At 47.9% G+C, this 19,346-nt stretch overlaps 1 protein-coding gene across 3 annotated transcripts in view; it reads right to left on the reverse strand.

Annotated features, from left to right (window-relative positions):
- Positions 1-1,654: 1,654 nt before the first annotated feature.
- The window catches only part of Specc1l (sperm antigen with calponin homology and coiled-coil domains 1 like), a 103,751-nt gene continuing 86,059 nt past the window's right edge, over positions 1,655-19,346 (reverse strand). For all 3 annotated transcript variants that reach the window (XM_050140580.1, XM_050140588.1, XM_050140574.1), the window contains exons 14-16: positions 6,314-6,430; positions 5,603-5,662; positions 1,655-4,193 (exon numbers count right to left, since the gene is read on the reverse strand). In XM_050140580.1, the coding sequence (XP_049996537.1) occupies positions 4,104-4,193; positions 5,603-5,662; positions 6,314-6,430 (267 nt within the window). In that variant the 3' untranslated portion in view covers positions 1,655-4,103. The remainder of the gene's footprint in view (positions 4,194-5,602; positions 5,663-6,313; positions 6,431-19,346) is intronic.

Raw genomic sequence — 19,346 nt, forward strand, 5'->3', positions numbered from 1 at the left:
TTTTCACACTCAGGGCAATGCAGACACCCTCTAGGCATTTTTTGGTGACAAAGACCAGTCCTCCCAGCTTTGGGCCTGGTGGTAGTCATTGGTAAACCACATACTAATTCACCCCCAAGAAGTGTGGCTTCCTCTCCTATCCCTGCCTGGTCTCCTGGGGAGTCCAACCTGCTGCTTGCTGTCAGAGTTTCACCAGAATGGAGTCACAGCAGTCTGGGACTCCACCTTCACCACTCGACACAGAGCATAGTGGCCACACACTGAGACCATTCACATCTGACCACTTCCCGCTGGAGGAACCACCTCAAATAATGCAGCCCCTCTGAGACTTTGGGGGGAGTGCCAACTCTGTCAAAATGGGGCATGAGGTGGCCGCTGGGTGCCCTGGCTCCCAGAGGCTGTAGATACAGGTTTCTTGGAAGCTTCCTAGTTAGTCCTTTCTTCCTAGGAACCTATTTTCCTTTTCCAATAGAGCTGCCCCTCACAGCTCTAAACCTCCCTTATCAAGGTACTGGCTGGGACTGGCAATCCCTTATCTATGATAAAGAAGAAAAGATACTGTCACTGAGAACTCTTGGCAGATAAACTAGGTTACATAAGAGCCCCTCGGGGTCAGCATACAACATGCAGTCTGCAGGGCTGAGAAGACCCTTCTTTGGAGGGGCCCCGATGCCTTCTCAGGGGCAGATCAAAGTGCCACAGGCAGGTCAGCACTCCTCTTGCCTTGCAACAGGTTCCTGATGTCCTGAGAACACAAATTCAGTGTTCAGAGTGAGGAAGAGCTGGAATAGTCCCGGTCCAGTCCCTGCCACGACGGCTCCAAAAATTCAGCAGAGCCCTCTGCTCCAGGATTGAGTTAGGGTCATGTGGGTTGTCCTGGGCACCTGAAATGTTGGAGGTCATGGCTTGTGGGCACTCTAAGGACGTATCCAAACTCAGGCCAGCTGGAGTCTTGGCCGCCACGGGACCCCAAATCCTGGAGAGTATCATGCCTAGGCAGGATGCTCAACATAGGCGCCCTGTGTACAGATGCTGAGTCCACAGATCTCTCCCGCATGTGACATGTGCAAAGAGGAGAGAAAGCGTCCAACCTCAGCACACTGGATTCGAAAACACTGCACAATCCACACTCGGAGCTGGAGTATAGCTCAGAGGTATAGAATTTGTTATAGCACATGCGAGGTCCTGCAGTTTGAACCCCAGCACTGAAACAAAAAAGATGCACAGGAAAAAAAAATGCCTAACTAGCTGCCTCTAGATAGAATACCCTAACCCCATAGCTTTATATATCCTGAAATCCATCTCTAAGAAGCTAACATTTATAAAAAGAAAAGCAAACAAAAACATTTGGGACATCCTGTTCCAATGTGTGGGCTATGCTGGAGGCTTCACTCATGCAGGGACTCCACCGTGGGGCACGTTAGCCATAGATGGGATCTCGAGACTGGCCACGGATACCATGTGGCTTCTGGGCAGGCCAGAACCTCTGGGCTCATCCATTTCCTCCACCCTCTGTCCAGAGCTGCCGGAGCCCACATGGCAGGGTACTACGGCGGGTGCACCCATGCCTTCTACTCCAATTCCACAGCAGAGCTGAGAGCTCTGGCTTGTGTAAGATCAGAGGGGTAGCAGAGAAGGAGAACAAACTAGGAAATCAAAGCACAACAATTTAATACATTCAAGAGTATTTACTAGAACAAAATGACAAAGTATCATTTATCAGCAGAGGCCTGTGACTGAGAAAGTAGAAAGGTACTGGTCCTTCTGTAGTGAATTTGTGCTTTAGGGAAGAGGGGCAAGCTTACATCTTGGAGTTTCCCAGGAAGTCACCTAGAATGAGGGACCCTCCAAATATCACTCTTTGGGGGGACAGGTTCCCATGTCAAGGCTGGCATTGAATCCACCATGCCATCAACAGTAATCCTGGACTCCTGATCTTCCTGCCTCCACTTCCCAAGGATTGGAATTACAGGTATACACCACCACACCCAGTTCACGTGGTGTTAGGGATCGACCCAGGGCCTCGTGCATTGTAGACAGGCACTCTACCAACTCCCACATACTACTTTTAAACACACATGGCCATCTACAAGCTTGTTCACAGGGCCAACAGTGCTCTTTTAGGGGCCTATTACAGAAGGCAAAAGACTTGTGGCCCCTCACACAAAATGGGCAGCCTGGGGGAGGGGGGTCCTCCTAGTCCACCATCTAGCATCCAATCCCTGCTACTGGCTCCAGGCCTATACCAGCCCCACAGATTCTGGATCAACGTTATCTCTATACGGACATACCCTTCAGCAGCAGTCAACTTACTCCAGATACTTTCAGAAAACTCTGGCAACTTCTACTCTGGCACGAGGCTAGGCTCATATTAGTCAGCAAGGGACAGAAGCTGTGGACCACAAACCCAGAAAAGTCTCTTTAACATGACATAATAAATAAAGCCTGGCCTCAGGTCCAACACCCTGGTGGTGCACAGTGGACAGGCCTCAATGAAGGCAAGTGACAGCAGACACTGGAAGCTCAGAGACGTCAGTGGAGACTCATCTGGAAACAGTAATTCTCTCATGGAGAGTCAGTCACCCTGACAGGTGGTCAGCAGCAGAACAAGAGCAAGAACAGAACTAGGCCAAGGAAGACCAGAGAGGCACTGGGACAGCCAGAACAATAGGGGTTGTCACCAGAAGACTGCAAAGCGAGCTGCCAGATTTGGACATTTGGGCAGGGTGGATGGGAAGGACTGGCTGTCTGATGAACACCTAGACACAGCCCATGTCTTAATAACTACTCTCTTCTCTAGGTTCCAGACACGCCACAGTCCCAGCATAAAGCATTACGCTTGAACACAGAACCTCACTCAGTGCATGTCTGAACTGGGCATGCCTCCTGGGAGACCTTTCCTGCATCCATCTAGTTACTGAGGCTGTGGCCCCATTTCTACTGATGGTTGGTCTTCCTCATGGTGTCTTGCAGGTGGCAAACAAGTGTATACTGGAAGTTACAGGTCTTGACACTGTTCAAACAACAGTTCTGTGTCAGGCACATGAGATAAGGGCTTCCTATTCCCAAAAAGGGGCTGCTTAATTCCAGCCAGAAATCAACAGAATTGAGTAAGGCCTTGGCTCGTGATGTAGGCCCCACATGCCAGGCACAGCATGGAGCCACCTCTACCACAGAGTCCCCACCAACATGCAGGATACTCATGTAGGCGTGGGTGCGGCTGTCCTGGTGCAGGGCTAAGGCACTGTCTTAACTCCTGCCCTGGAGGGGCAGCCATCAATGACTTGAATCTCTGGCTCCCTAACGTGCCTCCTCCATGCCCTACTGCATGAATCCTCATTCTCACCATGCTAACACCCGCATTTTGTGTTCTATTTCTATGCTACAACTAACTTTGGTACTAACAGAATAGGAGCTATTTTCCCAATATTGCTTCTGATAAAACAGCAACTTTAACTAGGACTCCTTGGGACCAGTCTTTTGCCTGGGGCCAGAAGCAAGTAGCTAAGTACCCACTGAATGTGCCACTTGCTTCTTTCTGACAATGACAAAGTCTGTTTGGTGGCAGTACAGACTCAGCTAGCTGTGGGCCTGGGTGCTGGGTTTTTGACACTCCTAAATTAAACTGTGGTGGTTAGGACAGTCCTGTCACACGGAAAGGATAATGACTCTCTTCTTACACACTTCTAGAACCCAGGCCCACACAAAGGGACCAAGGCCAGCTTTGTCCCAGCATTGGGAATCACAGAGATGACAGTCAAGAATTGCAATGGCTAAAGCTTTCACTAACCCCTGGTTCCCACAGTTTAATTCCTAAGATGAGCCAGGCACAAGCCTTCCTGATGTTTACACTTCAGGGCACGGATGGAGCTTGAGGGTCTCTGGAAGTAAGATGGCTGTGGGCTGTGCTTCCTGCTCCTGAGGATGGCCATATGGAAGAGCCCTGGTCTGCAGTTCCAGTTCCGATGCAGAGGCCTAGAGCTGAGCACACTCCCTGCAGAGAGGCCCAGAGTCGCTGAAAGCTTTAGGGGTTCTAGCTAATGGTGTTGTCACTTGGTGACTGCAGAGGTCCGTAGCTGGTAGCAGCAGCTCCTCCTGTGTGCTCAGGTTTCAAAGTACTTGTAGATGGCTGTGACATACAGCATTACGTTCTGCCAGTCGGGTCGCTCGGTGCGCGCCATCTCATTGATGTCCTGGTAGAGAAGAGGCTCAGTTAGAACTCATCTGCCTTCCCAGGTCATCCCGTGGGCTTCTAGTCCCAACAAACACAGACAGCTTTTAGTCTAAGGCTTATTCCCTCTTTCAGAGGACAGGCTTTGAGTGGATGCTCTACCTCCACAACAGCCCCTGTGAACACGCCTTCCTATCAGGATCATTCCAAGTCACACTCCTGCACCACCAGGGTTCCAGCCATGGTTTGCCAAGGCCTGAAAGACTTACTTCCTTTTGGGGTCACAATACCACGGTGTGTCAGAAGTTACCAAAGATTTTCTTTTTTAGTTCCTTTTGCAGAGTACTAGTGACCTGTGGTGTGGACCTGAGCACCTGTCACAAGTGCCTGCTGCAAACTAAAAAGCAGAGGCAGGTAGTCTGAGGGCTATTTCACAGCCGAGGAACCCAGAAGTGTCCCTGAGCGTATGGGGTGAGAAGGGCTAGCCTGAGCAACTTAAGACTTCAGGAAATAAGATTTGGTGAATAAATCTCGACAACTCTTCCTTTTTAGGCTCAAACACCTAGCCACTTTTCATGTATGAGAATACTTTGTATGTGGTGTGAAATGTCCTACTACACCTGATCTCTTCCTACACGGCTCGATAAAAGCTACCCTAAGCAAGCCTGCTTCTATGAATTCAGAAGATGCCATTACAGGCAAACACTGTTATAGTATTACTAAGAATGTAAATACTTCTTCAAAGCCCACACGGTCGCTGCAGGTCAAGGTAATGGGTACCCAGGGCTGAGGAGGCAGGCCTGCAGACCTGCAGGCATCCTAGAGCCCTAAGAATGCTCTTGTCTCACAGGGTCACAGGAGCAAATCTGGGCACTGTCCCTCTAGCTGGTGAAGCATCATCTCTTTGCATCTGGAAGCAATAGGCTTGTTTGTAGAGGGCACCAAGAGCTGCTGTCAGGTTCTTGTCTGTGAGAGCCCAGCTGGGGTCAGCAGGACAGAAGCCTAAGAAAAGACGTCATTCCCACCACTGGTGTCCTGCACCAAGAGCAGCATCTTCAGCACCTTCCTATGTCCTGTGAGGAACTGTGGGCAGGGCTGTGCAACCTACAGAATGTCTTCTGGACTCAGGATGCTCCTGGCCCTCAGCCTCTAGACCAGCAAAAGACACACAGCCCTGTGCAGAGTGCAGTAAACAGCAAAGCTCCCCCCATGAACCCAGAGATTCTGCTAAGGAACAGAGAACCATGAGGAATAGCCCCACACGAGAGCTGCTGGGACCATGATCACAAGCTTGAACGCTTCCTTAGAGAAGCATTTGGTGCAACAGCTGAGCTCCCACGAGCACTCCACACCCTGAGCCCAGCCCACCTGTGACCACTTTGCCTAGGCAGAAGGCACTGCCAGCAACTCCTCAGTAAGTTGTGGGCTTACCAGGGTGGATTTGATTCCAACACTTTCAGCTGCCTGGAAAGCCAGGGTGAAGTTCCTTTTCTGAAAAAGAAATCAGTGCAGTGTATAGACATATGAAGATCAGGAAGGACAGACAGTAACCCTTTATGGGTCTTGACAACCCCTCTCCATCAGCTCCAGCTCTATCTACTTATTCTTTCCTTACTCAGAAAGTTGCATTCTAGCACAAGGGCCTCAGCTAATCAGATACAGGTCCCAAAAGCTGAAGCACATGCCTGCCCAAAGGTTATTCTCCCCCTTGGGAACTTCAAGGGTTTTCTACAGGGCTTAGGCTGCAGTAAGGTAAAGTGGGGGAGCTGCAGAACCCTTTGAGTGGGATACTGCAACTACAGCCTGGACTAGAAGAATGGCTGCCTTCTCATTTCTGAGACCCATGGTATAGAACAGGCTTTAAGCAGAAGGTTAGCCCAGGCTAGCTGGCACTGCCCTGACTGCTCATGCCAGTCAGCTTCCTCTTGAACTTCTTAGTCTTTGATCCTAAAAGTTGTCACTCAGGAAGAACCAATTACTCCCACTAGGAATGATGTTACATGGGCAGCTCTGGGTAGATCCAGGACTGACTGGCTGAGTGGTAACAGCCAATTACAGGGTAACAAGCCCAGACAGGCTGCTGTGAGGCAAGACAGGAGAGAGCGACCCACTAACCAGGCACCATCCCTAGCTTTGCCTCACCTTATCTTGGCTGTTGAGTTCCTGATAGGGTATGTGGGCCGGGAGATAGGTGTGGAGTAGTGCACAGAAAGCCAGCCCATCATTCCAGCTGCTGCTGAAGTTTGTGATGTCGATATTCTGAGGGAAGAGAGAAGAGAAACGCGGTGTGAGCTCTGGTCTTCTTTGAGGAGTGCTGTGTAAGGAGGACAACGAGGCCTCCCATCGTGACCTCACTCTGGACGAACCAGAGCATACTGTGGGCCGTGTCCCAGTACTTACCCTGTGACCATCACTAGGTGTTTTATGATCTCGCAACCCACCTACCTACTAGCTGAAGATTGGTATTCCTGCCTGGTAAGGCGTGGGCCAGAGACATGATCTATAAGCTGTTCTACACATGGAAAGGCCTCTCCAAGGCTTGCTATGGTAACAATACTGACTGCCAGATGCCAGTGACAACCAGTGAGGCTCCTCATTACTTATTAAAGCATTTCAAAGATTTTTCAAGCTAGGCATTGTGATACACAATGGATCACACCTGGAATCTTACTATGCATGTAGATTGTGAGTTCAAAGCCAGCCTGGGATATATAGTCACTGAGACTGTCACACACACCAGTAACACTGAGGAGACTCTCCTGTCTGCCTGCAAATTGAGTAGGGAGCTGCAGAGATTTCGCTTTCACGAGTAATCTACAATGGAGGGGGCTTTGTGATGCTACTGCTGCCTTTGAATAAGCCATGCTCCTGGAGGGGACTCTCATACTCCTTAAGGAACTCCAGTAAATTCACCGGTTCACTTCAGTGACAGGGATATTAATACCAACAACATCCCCACCCTTTCAGACACCGCACACATCTCAGAAGACATGCTCTGCTCGGGGACCGGCACATGCACTGAAGGTGAAAGGCACCCCAAATCCACCAGGCTTTGGCACACACCTGATGAACAGCCCCCCAACACCTCATTTCACATCTCAGTATGCCATCTTCAACTGCATTCAAGTTCAATTCCACTGGCGTGGGAAGTCCTTTTGTATATGTGTTGCTTTTATTGGTTAATAAAGAAGATGCTTTTGGCCTATGGCTTAACAGAATATAGCCAGGCTGGAAGAGATATATGCAGAGTAGGCAGAGTCAGAAAGAAGCCATGTAGCTACTACCAGAGACAGACGCCTTGGCTGGAGCCCACAGGAACTGGTAGGCCACGACCTCATGGTGATGCACAGATTAATGGAGATGGGTTAGTTTAGGATATAAGAGCTAGCTAGAAATACACTTAAGCCATTGACTAAACAGTATTGCAATTATATAGCTTCCGTGTGATTATTTCAAGTCAGGCTGGCTGGGAAACACTCCACTATGTAAAACAAACCACCCAGCCTTTGAGAATCTTCCAGGAGTGGGTGGTCAGCAGCGTACGCCAATACTGTTCAAAGCTGCACAGCGCTGTGGTTTCTGGCTGACAAGGCACTTCACCATCTTCACTCCTCTTTATAAAACGATGACCCTAAAACCGGTAGAGACCAAGCTCTCTGTGCTGGGAGTTGTGCCCAAGCTGGCTAGTGTCTCCTGATCTAGGCGGTCCCTTCACGGAGCAGCATGAGGCCGTCAGCTTCAGCACCAAGTGCATCTTCTTGCTCCTGACGGTGCACACACAGAACACTGCCCTCTGACAGCACCTTCACAGAGCAGTGGGTAACCTGACCACCTGCTGCTTCCTGCTTCTCCCATCTGACTTCAACACGCTCCCCCCCCTCAGGTGTAAGTGTACACGAGGTGCCAGAATATACTCATGCACAGTTGGCTGTCTCTTTTCTCATCTGAATCTTAGGAAGCAGACAAGTAGCCAGCCCCATCTGAGGGACCTGAGAGATGAAACATGTGCCCAAGGTTCTCTGCAGCAGTAGAGACGACAGGGACTGAGACTTTGTCTCAAACACTTCACAGGAAGCATCTAAAGTCTTGCTTAGCTGGAGTACTTGGTCACTGTCACTTTTGCAGTGGTGGGCTGGGGGTTCCCACAAATGCTAGGCTAGTGCTCTACCACTGGAAAGCTCATTCTGGGCCAGTCTTAAAAAGAGGGCAGTGGCTTGCAGAGTTAGTTCTCACTGGCGGGCAGCTTGTGCAGATGGTATCTGCGTAAAGATCCTATGCTCAGAGGAAAGCGCTGCATTTACAAAGTAAGTCCAGACTTTGGCACAGGAAAGAGGCAAGAATGAAGTACACGGGAGAACTGAATGGGTCAGGACTGATGAATGACATGGCATACAAGGTCTGGTATAAAATAAACATGAAAGGTCTCTTGTTTACAGAATGCCAAAGAGAAAAGGCCACTAATGGTACTAAATTACAAAGAAAAAAGAAAAACCTTTCCATCATCCTTCTCGGGCTCGCATCTAAGTGACTGATGTAGAAGCTAAGGCCTAGGCTTTGTGCAGACAACAGGGCAGGAAGTTTTTTAGTGACACACAGAGTTCTGTGGCAGTATCAGTCGAGGTCATTCACTGCTGGAAAAAGACAAACCCCTTCTTCCTGTGTCGGTGCCCCCTTTTGCTCCCGGAGACAGAGGCAGTTCTCACAGGGTTGTGGACGTGCCTAACGTCACTGCGCCTCGCAGCAGAGGCTCCTGCACCTCAGCTGCCTGGCTAAGGCCCGCTTCCTCCAGACAAGCCCCACCCTGCTGTGGGAGAAGCTGCTGCTGCTGTCCCTGGGCCTCCTTCCCCTGCTCCTCCTCTCCAAACAGAGGCAGGATGCAGCTCCGGGCTTGACCAGGCAAGGATCCTGGGCTTCCAGGGGAGAGGTGTTTGTTTGATACTCTGTGCTAACATTTCAGATCAAAATAATGCCCAAATCTAGATATGCTGGCTGAGTCTTGAGTGCCCACCCCCCTGGTGGCTGGAAGTGCGCTGTTTAGGGGTGAGGTGGTGACTAAGGGCTGTGAGGCCATTAAGCACTGAACCCAAAGGAACCCTAAGTACCAGCTTAGCCTCTGCCCAGACCTACTCCTAAAACACTCAGCAGGGAAGGATGCCAGGCCTGGACACAGGAGTGCTGCCTGGACAGAGGGGAGAAGCCTGAAAGCTGAGACAGCAGGTCTCCTGCCTCAGCCACTCCAAATGTTTAACTCTTGTTAATGGTCAGGGCGGAAAGTCTTGCTACTAATAAAATAATGTCAGCTGAATTTACAAAGGTCTGCAAACACCAGGCTGGCTTGCAAAGGAAAAAAAGAGCTCGGTGCTAAAAAGTCAGAGAGGAAACCCCTGCCCACGTGTGAAGCTCTCCACCACTGTTTATTACAGTCCAGCGATACAATGTCAGAACTGGTAAACAGACTGGAGAAGAAACACACTGACTAATAAAAAGTCACACCAAGTCACCAGAGAAACAGCTTTTCCTTTCGTCACCCAGTGAAGGCCCAAGGGCCCCACCCTGCAGAGACGGCCACCTGTCCCCAAAATTGAACTATGAGTAGGTTCCAGGCTGCCGGGAGAGGTGGGAAATCCTGGGCCCCTCACCAAGTCTGCTGCGACCAGAACCAGCTGTTTCTTACTGTTTCTCTCAGTCTGTACTGCACAGTGTAGCAGGTGCAGCCTGATGTTTTATCTCTACCAGTACAAAGCTAAACATCCCCTCGGAGGCCAACGGCAAAGACAGATGGGCCATCCTGGGGATTGCTGCTCTACACAATCTCCGTCACTTCACCTGCCCACAATGGCCAAATAAAATGCTACCCTTTGGTTTGGCAACTAGTAAAAACTGAACCATTTTGTGACTCAGGAAAACCCAAATCAATACTACTGTGTGAAGTCTGTGGATGGCGGAGGGCCAGGTCTCACACTTCCTGGACACATAACTGATAGCAGCTGTCCCTGGCTTCAGTAAAGCCGATACAGAAATGTCAGCCCAACATGATGAATTGCTATGTCTCTAGGAGACACCTGAAGAGTCCTCGAGTTGCCTATTCACTGTGAAGAAGGCAGACACTAGGACACCCAATCTATCATCATTTGTTTCAAAACAGCAAGACTGGCATGGCCGTCTAAGTGGATGTTTCTGCAGCTCTTAAATAAGGCTTTATGAGGTCACCATAGAACAAGGAGAAAAAGAAGACACAAGGTGGATGGGTAGGGAATTGGGGAGTGGATCTGGAAGGAGTGGTGTGTGGCGGGGTATGATCAAAACACACTGTACGAAATTCTCAAGGGACGAAACAAGCAATGAGTGAAGGGCCCAGAGTCCCTGAGAGGACAGTGACAACCTCAGGTCTGTGTCTAAATAAAGGCTTATGTGTAAGCCGGCACCTGGGATCGCCTGGATGAGGGGACTTGAACCTGGGTAGATGACAGGAAAGGGGGGGGGGGGAGTACAGGGCACAGTTCTTCTTTCTGAGGACCATTTGCCCATCTGATGGATTCTCACCAGAGGCCAGGTCCTGGGGTTAGGCCTTGGCACTCAGGGATGGCTAACAAATAAAACAAGCCCACGTGTGGACAGACACAGTCCAGGGCCAAAAGAAGGCCACGGGGGAAGTGTGGCTACACAGGAATCAAAAGGGAATCAGAAGAGCCAGTGGGAGTTGGGGGGGCTGGGGCTGTGTATGTATGTGGGGGCACTGCTGACTGCAGAGGTCTGTGGCGGGAGGGAAGGGAGACAGGGTACAGAGGTAACTGAGAGCTAAAGCAAATGCTTTTGGTGACAAGTTAGAGGCACGAAGGGGAAGTGCATGTTGTACCAAGGATAACCCTTGGCTTCCCCAGAGCCAAACACCTGTAATGACCTTCGTAGAAGTAGAACTCACTGGAAACAGGGTTTGAGCACACCGGAGGTACAATTTAGATGCAGTAATTTAAAGCTATTTTGTAAACAGACAGAGGGGCCTAGTAGCACCGATACGGGTGCAGGAGTCATGAGAGAATTGAGCGAAGGAGAAAATGTAGGACACCACTGTCCCAGTTACCCAGGGATGGTGCAGAGGAGCAGATGGAGAAAGGAGGTCTTGGCCATGCTGAAGAAAAGAACCTTGGATGGGGCATGAAGAGGAGCAAAGGGAGGGAGGGGAACTAGCACGCGAAGGAAGGCGGTGCTCAGAAGATAAGGGCTGTGGTGCAGCTCAGTGGTAGGAATGTTCCTATCACTGCATGAGGCCCCGGGTGTAATCCCCAGCACCACCAAAGTGAGTGGAAACGAAAGGCCAAGGAGAGAGTAACCAATGCAGTAGTGTTGCTACACGAAAACTCTGACGTTCCAGTGAGCAATGGCCAATTAAGAGGCGAGCACAGCACAAAGGCCATAGCCTGTAACAGTAATAGTGCCAGACTTTCAGCCACTCTTTCTACAAGGCTTTTAGTTCACAAGATCTACAATGGAATTTCTAGGTTTTACAAAGCAACCTTTGGTGCTCAGGCAAATCCCAATCTTGCAGGGCTCATCCCAGAGGTGCCTCTACACTGCAGGTTAAGAAAGGGTTACTGGCTGAAGGTGTCACTTCCCAACTCATACAGAACAGCTGCCAGTGTGTGCGTGTGTGTGAGTGTGTGTGTGTGTGCGCATGCGCCCTATAAGTCTGAAGATAGCTTGTAGGGGTTGGCTCTCTCCTTCCACCATGTAAATCCCAAGAATCACACTCAGGTTATCAGGCCCAAACTCAGACTTACCCACTGAACCATGCCATCAGGCCCAAAGTTACTTTTCTGGAGAAAAACATGTACACCAATTTTCTGTACAGAGTTTCTACTGGTTGCAGGCAACACCGCCAATCCTTTGGCAGTTTCCTATCACCTACATCAGGCAGCTCACAACTACCTGGGCACCTCTGGCTTTCTCTGGCAATCAATGGACGTATACACATAATTAAATTAAAATAAATCTTGGGGTTAGAGAGATGGCTCAGCTTTTAAGGGCATGTATTGTTCTTCCAAGGGACCCGAGTTTGGTCCCCAGCACCCATGAGGTCATTTACTATTCTAGCTCCAATGTCTCAGGCCTCTATCTACACCTCACTCAAATGCACATATCCCATACACAGATACATGTAATTAGAAGTAAAAAGATAAATATTTTTAAAAAATAGCTTTAAGAAACAGAACAAGAAGAAGCAGCAGGGGCTGGGCAAGGTGACACATACCAGCCATCCACCAAAATTCAATTTCAGTACTCTGAGGCTGAGGCAGGAAGATCCTGAGTTTGAGGCCTGCCTGGGCAACAGAATGAGAGTCTGTTTCTAAGACAAACAAGCTATGAGGAAGCTAAGAAATATTCTAGTAGTTCCAGTTCTTAGTGCGAGTTCTCACCTTGCATTCAGTTTCCACCAGAGTTGGGCTTTCCCACCCAACAGAGCAGTTAGTTCTATGTCTGGAGTAGAACACAGAGACAAAAGTACGTGATGGTTGTGAAAACAGGAGTGCTCCCCTACTGGGCTGCCCCATCCAGCCTTCATTACTGCGTCTTATTATACTGAGCTTGGTGGGTATCACTGGGAGGCCTGCTCTTTTCTGGAGGGAAATGGAGGAGCAGTGGGTCTGGGGGAGAGAGAAGATGGGGGAAAGGACTGGGAGGAGGGGAAGCTGTAGGTGGGATGTACTGTATGAGAGAATAAAATTATAAAAATTTAATAGGTTTTATAAATAAAATATTTAAAAAAAAAGAAAAGAAAGCAGGAAATGCAAGAAAGGTCCAACAAGAGCCCAAATGTGTTGGCACAGGCCTATGCTTCTAGCATTCACGAGGTCGAGGCAGAAGGGTCCAGAATTCAAAGCCAGTCTGGGCTACATAGTGAAACCGTGTCTTTAAGAAGTCACAGAGAGTTTCAGTCAGGAAATGTCTACAGTAATGTGCAGTGGCACTGGGCTGGAGAGATGGCTCAGAGATTAAGAGCACTGCCTGCTCTTCCAAAGGTCCTGAGTTCAGTTCCCAGCAACCACATGGTGGCTCACAACCATCTGTAATGAGGTCTGGTGGCCTCTTCTGGCCTGCAGGCATATACACAGACAGAATATTGTATACATAATAAATAAATTTTTTTTTTAAAAAAGGAAGTGGCACTAAAAGGAAGCATGGCCCTGTTGGAGGAAGTGTGTCACTGTAGGGGCGGGCTTTGAGATCTCTTTTGCTCAAGCTTCTTTCAGTGTGATTTTCAGATCATTTCCTGCTGCCTACAAGATGTAGCACTCCCGGATACTTTGCCAGCAAGCACCCTGTCTGTCTGTGTGCTGCCATGCTCTCTGCCATGATGATAAAGGACTGATCCTCTGAAATTGTAAGCCGCCACCTCAATGAAAAGGTTTTCTTATAAGAGTTGCCATGGTCATAGTGCCTCTTCACAGCAACAGAAACCCTAAGACACGTGCCGAATATAGAAAGTACCTTTTCCTCAGTTAAATGTGATGTCACCTTTGACACTCACCTTAGATGGCCTGGAGCAGAGAAGCCCAGTTCCTTGTACCTTTACTTTTCCAGGGAATGAACTTCTGCCAGTGGCCATCAGATGGGCCTGTCTTCCTATTCCCTTGAAAGCACTGGGAGTTTAGGGGTAGGATATGAAAGCCAAGACGTACAGAAATCTCAATATGTATTTAGAATGCCACAAAATACCTAAAACTGGGGACTGGGAAGATAGCTCAGTCAGTGATGTGCTTGTCATGTGAACAAGGGTCACAGGACTCACACACAAAGCTGGGGGCAGTGGCACAAGCCTGAAATCCCAGTACCAGGGAGAAAGAGACAGAAAAACTCCCGGGGCTTGCTACCCAGGCAATCTAGTCTAATAGTTGAGTTCCAGGTTCAGTAAGAAAGCCTGTTACAAAAAGATAAGGTAGAAAGCAATTAAGGAAGATACCTGTCATAGACCTCTAGCCATATGCATGTGCACACAGGTACACACAAACACGCACATACATAACACACACACATACACGCATGCAAGCGTACACACATATGTGCGCGCGCACGCACACACTTATAAAAATGTTTGAATTTGTCTGAAATTTAATTAAGGGCCACCAAATACACATCTAAAGAAAGACCACATGTTCTTTAAATAGCTATTAAAGGTCTGATCTATTTAAGGAAATGGCATTTTATGGGCATCTGGCAAGAAGCCAGAGGGCATGACTCATCTTTCATCATCTACTTCCGTGTGCCCTTGGCTATGGAAAGCACAATCTGTAGACCACACACACACGGTACAGCCATCTTCATTAACAACCAGTTTTGTGATATAAAGTGAAAAAGAAACCCAAGAGGCAGGAGCAGGAGTGAGTTTCTCCAGGTGCCCATCTTCTCACCAGGGGGCAGGGCTTGTAGGCTGTTTGGGAGCTCGGGTATGAAATGCTGGGGGGAGGGATTTATAAAAACAAAACTGAAAATAAACTTTTTTAATCATTCCCCCAGTGCTGTTTAAAGAAGGCCAGAGGGGAGGTGTGGGAGCCCTGAGCCACCATGTATGTTCTTTCCTTTTGGAGACCAACCAGGGGGAAGAAGATACGCCATGAAGTCAGCCGCTGGGACCTGGTGTCAGTATGAACATGAGCGACCCCGCAGGCTCGTTTTTAGCACCTGTTTCCCAGTTAGTGGCACTATTTGGGAAGGCTGTGGAAACTGCGGGAGGTAGGGCCTACCCTGGAGGGAAGAGACCCATTGGGAGTGAGTTCTCACATTAATCCCTGGCTCCTTGTCATGTTCTGTGAACGCTCATCATCAAAAGTAAACAGCCGTCTCTACCACGCACTCCAGCTGCTCAAGTACATGGGGTCAAGTAGCCATGAAACCATCAACAAATATCTCTCCTCAAGTTCCTGTCAGGCATCCATGACAGAACTGGCGAGCCTCCAAGGGCAGGGCCTCGTGTCTTATTGGAGACCCTCAGTCCTCATTGTGCAGCACAATCAATCACCTTCCAGGTTTTTCAGGTTTTCTTCCACCTGACTGTGGTAGTCTGAATGTGATAAATACTATTAGTAGGCGTGGCTTTGTTGGAGGAACTATATGGTGGGGGCAGATTTTGAGCTCTTATATATATGTTCAAGATACTGGCCAGTGAGACACACCGCTTCCTGCTGCCTGAAAGATGTACCCTAAGCTACCTCTCTAGCACCTTGCCTGCCTGCATCCTGCCATGACCATAATGGACTGAATCCCTGAACTGTAAGGCACCCCCAATTAAATGTTTTCCTTTATAAGAGTTGCTGTGGTCATGGTGTCTCTTTGCCACTTCACTGCAACAGAAACCCTAAGACACTGGTGATGTGGGAGTATCATATCAATCTGTTGATTTCATTGGCTGAGCAATAAAAGAAACTGCTTGGCTGGTCCTGATAGGTTAGAACATAGATGGGAGGAGTAAACAGAATAGAATTCTGGGCAGAAGAGGAAGTGAGGTCAGACTCTGCACTGCTTCCAGAGGGACCGGACAGCCGCCATGCTCTGCTCTCCCAGGCAGCTGCAACCCACGATGGACTTAGGCTAGAATCTTCCCAGTAAGCGCACCTTGGGGTGCTTACACACATCATTAGAAATGGTCTAGTCCAGGTGCGAGAATTAGCCTGTAAGGGCTAGAGTTCAGGGGCCAAGCAGTTCTTAAATGAAAACAGTTTGTGTGTTGTTATTTCGGGCATGAGCTAGCCAAGCGGCCGGGGTGTTGGGGACGCAGCCCCGCCGCCGCTCTTATTTCAACACACTGGCTCAACCCTAAAGCTGTGAAGGTCAGGGCACCATTAAAAAAAAAAAAAAAAAAAAAAAAAAAAAAAAAAAAAAAAAAAAAAAAAAAAACAAGCAAAAACTTTTCTTTAGGTGATGTGAGAGAGGACCAAGATCAGGCAGTAAGTACAACAAACGGCTGTCCAGAATATGCAATCCTTAAATTCATGAGGCTAGTCAGGGGACCCACCAGACCAGCCTGAAAGCTGGAGAATCAAGGAAGACAACAAACCCAAAAGGACTTTCCTGACCAAAACTGAAGTCACTGAGGAGCCTCTCAAGTCCTCAGCCAGCCAAACATGGCCACTGTATGACTAATGATTGTACTCCTGTATTAAAGGTTTAGAAGAACTGAACACAGATGTTCATATAAACACCTGTATAGCAACAGTCAAAGCAACATTGCAACCACAACAGCCTCCAAAAGGAAACACTCCATATAACCACGAATGGGTAAATGGAGTGTAGTCTTTCTGCACAAGAGAATATTTGTCAGGCACAGACAGGAACCATGTGCTGACACATTACAACATGAGTGAGTCTCGACACTAAACGAAACACACAGAACGTGATTAGTGGCTGCAGGGTACTAGAAGAAAGAAGAGTGACAGCTTCCTGTGTGGAAGATTTCCACTGGGCGCTGATGGAAAGTTCTGGAGCTAGGGAGTGGTGGCCATGCACAGCACTGTATGCATAATTAATATCACTGGATATCAAATTCACAAATGGTAACCCTTATTAAATGTATTTTCCCACAATTTTTAAATGATCACATATCCTGCAGTACTTTACACCCAGTACCTCTATATGCCAGGTAGAGCTCAGTAGCAATTAGTTCTTCAGAATATTTACTAAAAGGTCACATAGCTTAAATGTAGTTGCTTCATGAAGCTATTTATGGGGATGGATTATGGCCCAACCCTAAGAAATTACTTCTTAAAAACAAAACAAAATATTATGGGGTAAGTGGCAGAGTATCAAATGGCTTTCTTCACCAGTGGGAGACTGAGCAGATCTAGTACCTTCACAGAAACCTGACACATCGACCTTGTGAACAGCTTCTCCAAACTTCAACAGTGAGACGCTGTCCCCTAACTTTGAAAGGCACAACCATGTTCAAATAATAATACCCCCAGCTAGTTCAAAGCTCCAAATATATTGAAGCATCATAAAAAATAAAACATAGTATCAGTATGGCAATTTATTAACCTACCTCAAGACCCAGCAATACCACTTTTGGGTATATACCCAAAGGATGCTCAAGGTAACAAGGACATGTTCATAGCAGCATTGTTTGTGATAGCCAGAACCTGGAAGCAACCTAAATGCCCCTCAGTTGAAGAATAAGTAAAATGTGGTGCATTTACACAATGGAGTACTACACAACAGAAAAAAATAATGACATCCTGAAATTTGCAAGCATCATACTGAGTGAGGTAACCCAGACCCAGAAAGATAGATATCACATGTACTCACTCATAAGTGGCTTTTAGACATAAAGCAAAGAAAAATCAGCCTACGATTCACAATCCCAGAGAACCTAGACAACAATGAGGACACTAAGAGAGACATACATGGGTCCAATCTACATGGGAAGTAGAAATAGGTAAGATCTCCTGGGAGCATGGGGATCATGGGAGAGGGTAGAGGGGGAGGGAAGAAGAATGGAGGGGAGCAGAGAAAAATATATAGCTTAATAAAAACAATTTAAAAATAAAATGAGGCATGTTTGGGGGTGTTAATGGCTTTGCAAACTTTTTTTCAGTCAAATTAAACTATTTTAAGAGGACAGTTAGCAAATGCCATCCTAAGAAATAAGGACCCTGTCTTTTGCTTCCCATGAACCCTGCTAACAAGCACAGAGGACTGGAAATGTTGGTTTTCTGAGACCTCAGGAGTTTCTAGGAAGAGACTGGCGCTGGGCCGCAGCTGAGGATGAGCTAAGGGCACACTGTGTGTGAGCAGGTTTGTTAGCAAGTTAAGAACGAGTTTTGCTTTCCATTTACTTTTGCTTTGCCAGGGGTTATTAACCACTCAGGTGTAATTCTGACTTTAGAGAGCAGACACAGTAACTCTAACATCTGCCCTGGTGTGTGCTCTGGGAAGGACTTGGCAGGGCAAGATGAGAGAGCGACTGTGTGGAAATTACTACCTGTCCCAAACACTTAAGGGAATAGGTCATGTTTGAGGGGAAGAAAATTAAGCATTATGAAACATCCCTGGGGGTCTTTTTCAGTTTACTTTTAGAAGAAAAGAGTCATCAATTTTGTGTTCAGGTTCTGAAAGTGTGGCATGTGAATTCTACCAAGGCACCTCATGCAACCATCACAGAAACCTTGTCCAAACACCTTCTCCATGAAGGCTCTTCAATCCATGCTAGAACTCCCATTAAGGGATGCACCTCTTTAGAAGCTAACTGCTCTCTATTGTAAATCAATATGGATGTGAAATCACCTTCTCAGTAAACATCCCTGAAAAGGGCAAGTGAGGTCAGAGTGTCATGAGTTTCAGTCTCCTATGGGCAGAGCCTCTGATGTTGGTGCCACCTTAACACAGGGCTTTTCATACGAGCCTCACTTTTCTCACACGCAAAGGGGAACAAGAACAAAGTATAAGGACCAACAGGACAGTCGGTAAAGCTCTTCTTACTGGAGCTGGGTTACTGTACCATCTCTTGCCTTCCTTGCTCCTGACCACAAGACAGTGTTGATTCAACCAAAAGCATAGAACAAATATAAAATTCTGCTTCCCCACCCATGGGAGAGGCTTCCGGGTAACAAAAGATAGCCACAGTAGTTTCCAATTCCTCTTCTCTAGCCACGCCCAGAGATGAAGAAAGCTTCTGTCACAGGCCCTCACAGTGTACATTCAGGGAATAGCACTTACATGACTTTGCTTCCCAAAGCGACTCTTCAAAAGTGGGCTTCATCCTACCTAAGGACTTGATCAGAAAATTGGATGGTTTTCTAGTGTCAGCCATGACTTGCTGAATAATATGCAGCCATAAGAAAACACCAAAAGACGTACAAACTCAGAAAGCCCAGAGCATCTAAAAGTACAGGCTGAATATAACCCCAAGACCACAGCATGCTACTAGTCAATACAAAGTGAGAAGATCTGGACCACTGTACTGACGGTGAGCTCCTCTGCAACTTGGACACATCACTTTCTCTCTTAGAAAGCTTACCTGCTGCCCCAACCTCTCACACCGAGATGGCACAGGAGACTTGGGAGGACCATTGTTCTTTTCCTAGTTCTGAAATGTGGGTAATGCATTTAGCCTGACCCAGCACACCAAGGCCATCCAAGTGCAGACATCCTGGATGTGAAATGCCTGTGGTCTCACAGGAGCTCGGAA

Source organism: Alexandromys fortis, unplaced genomic scaffold, assembly GCF_014885135.2.
Source record: "Alexandromys fortis isolate MF-2015 unplaced genomic scaffold, M_Fortis_MF-2015_v1.1 scaffold_9, whole genome shotgun sequence".
Classification (NCBI taxonomy): Eukaryota; Metazoa; Chordata; class Mammalia; order Rodentia; family Cricetidae; genus Alexandromys; species Alexandromys fortis.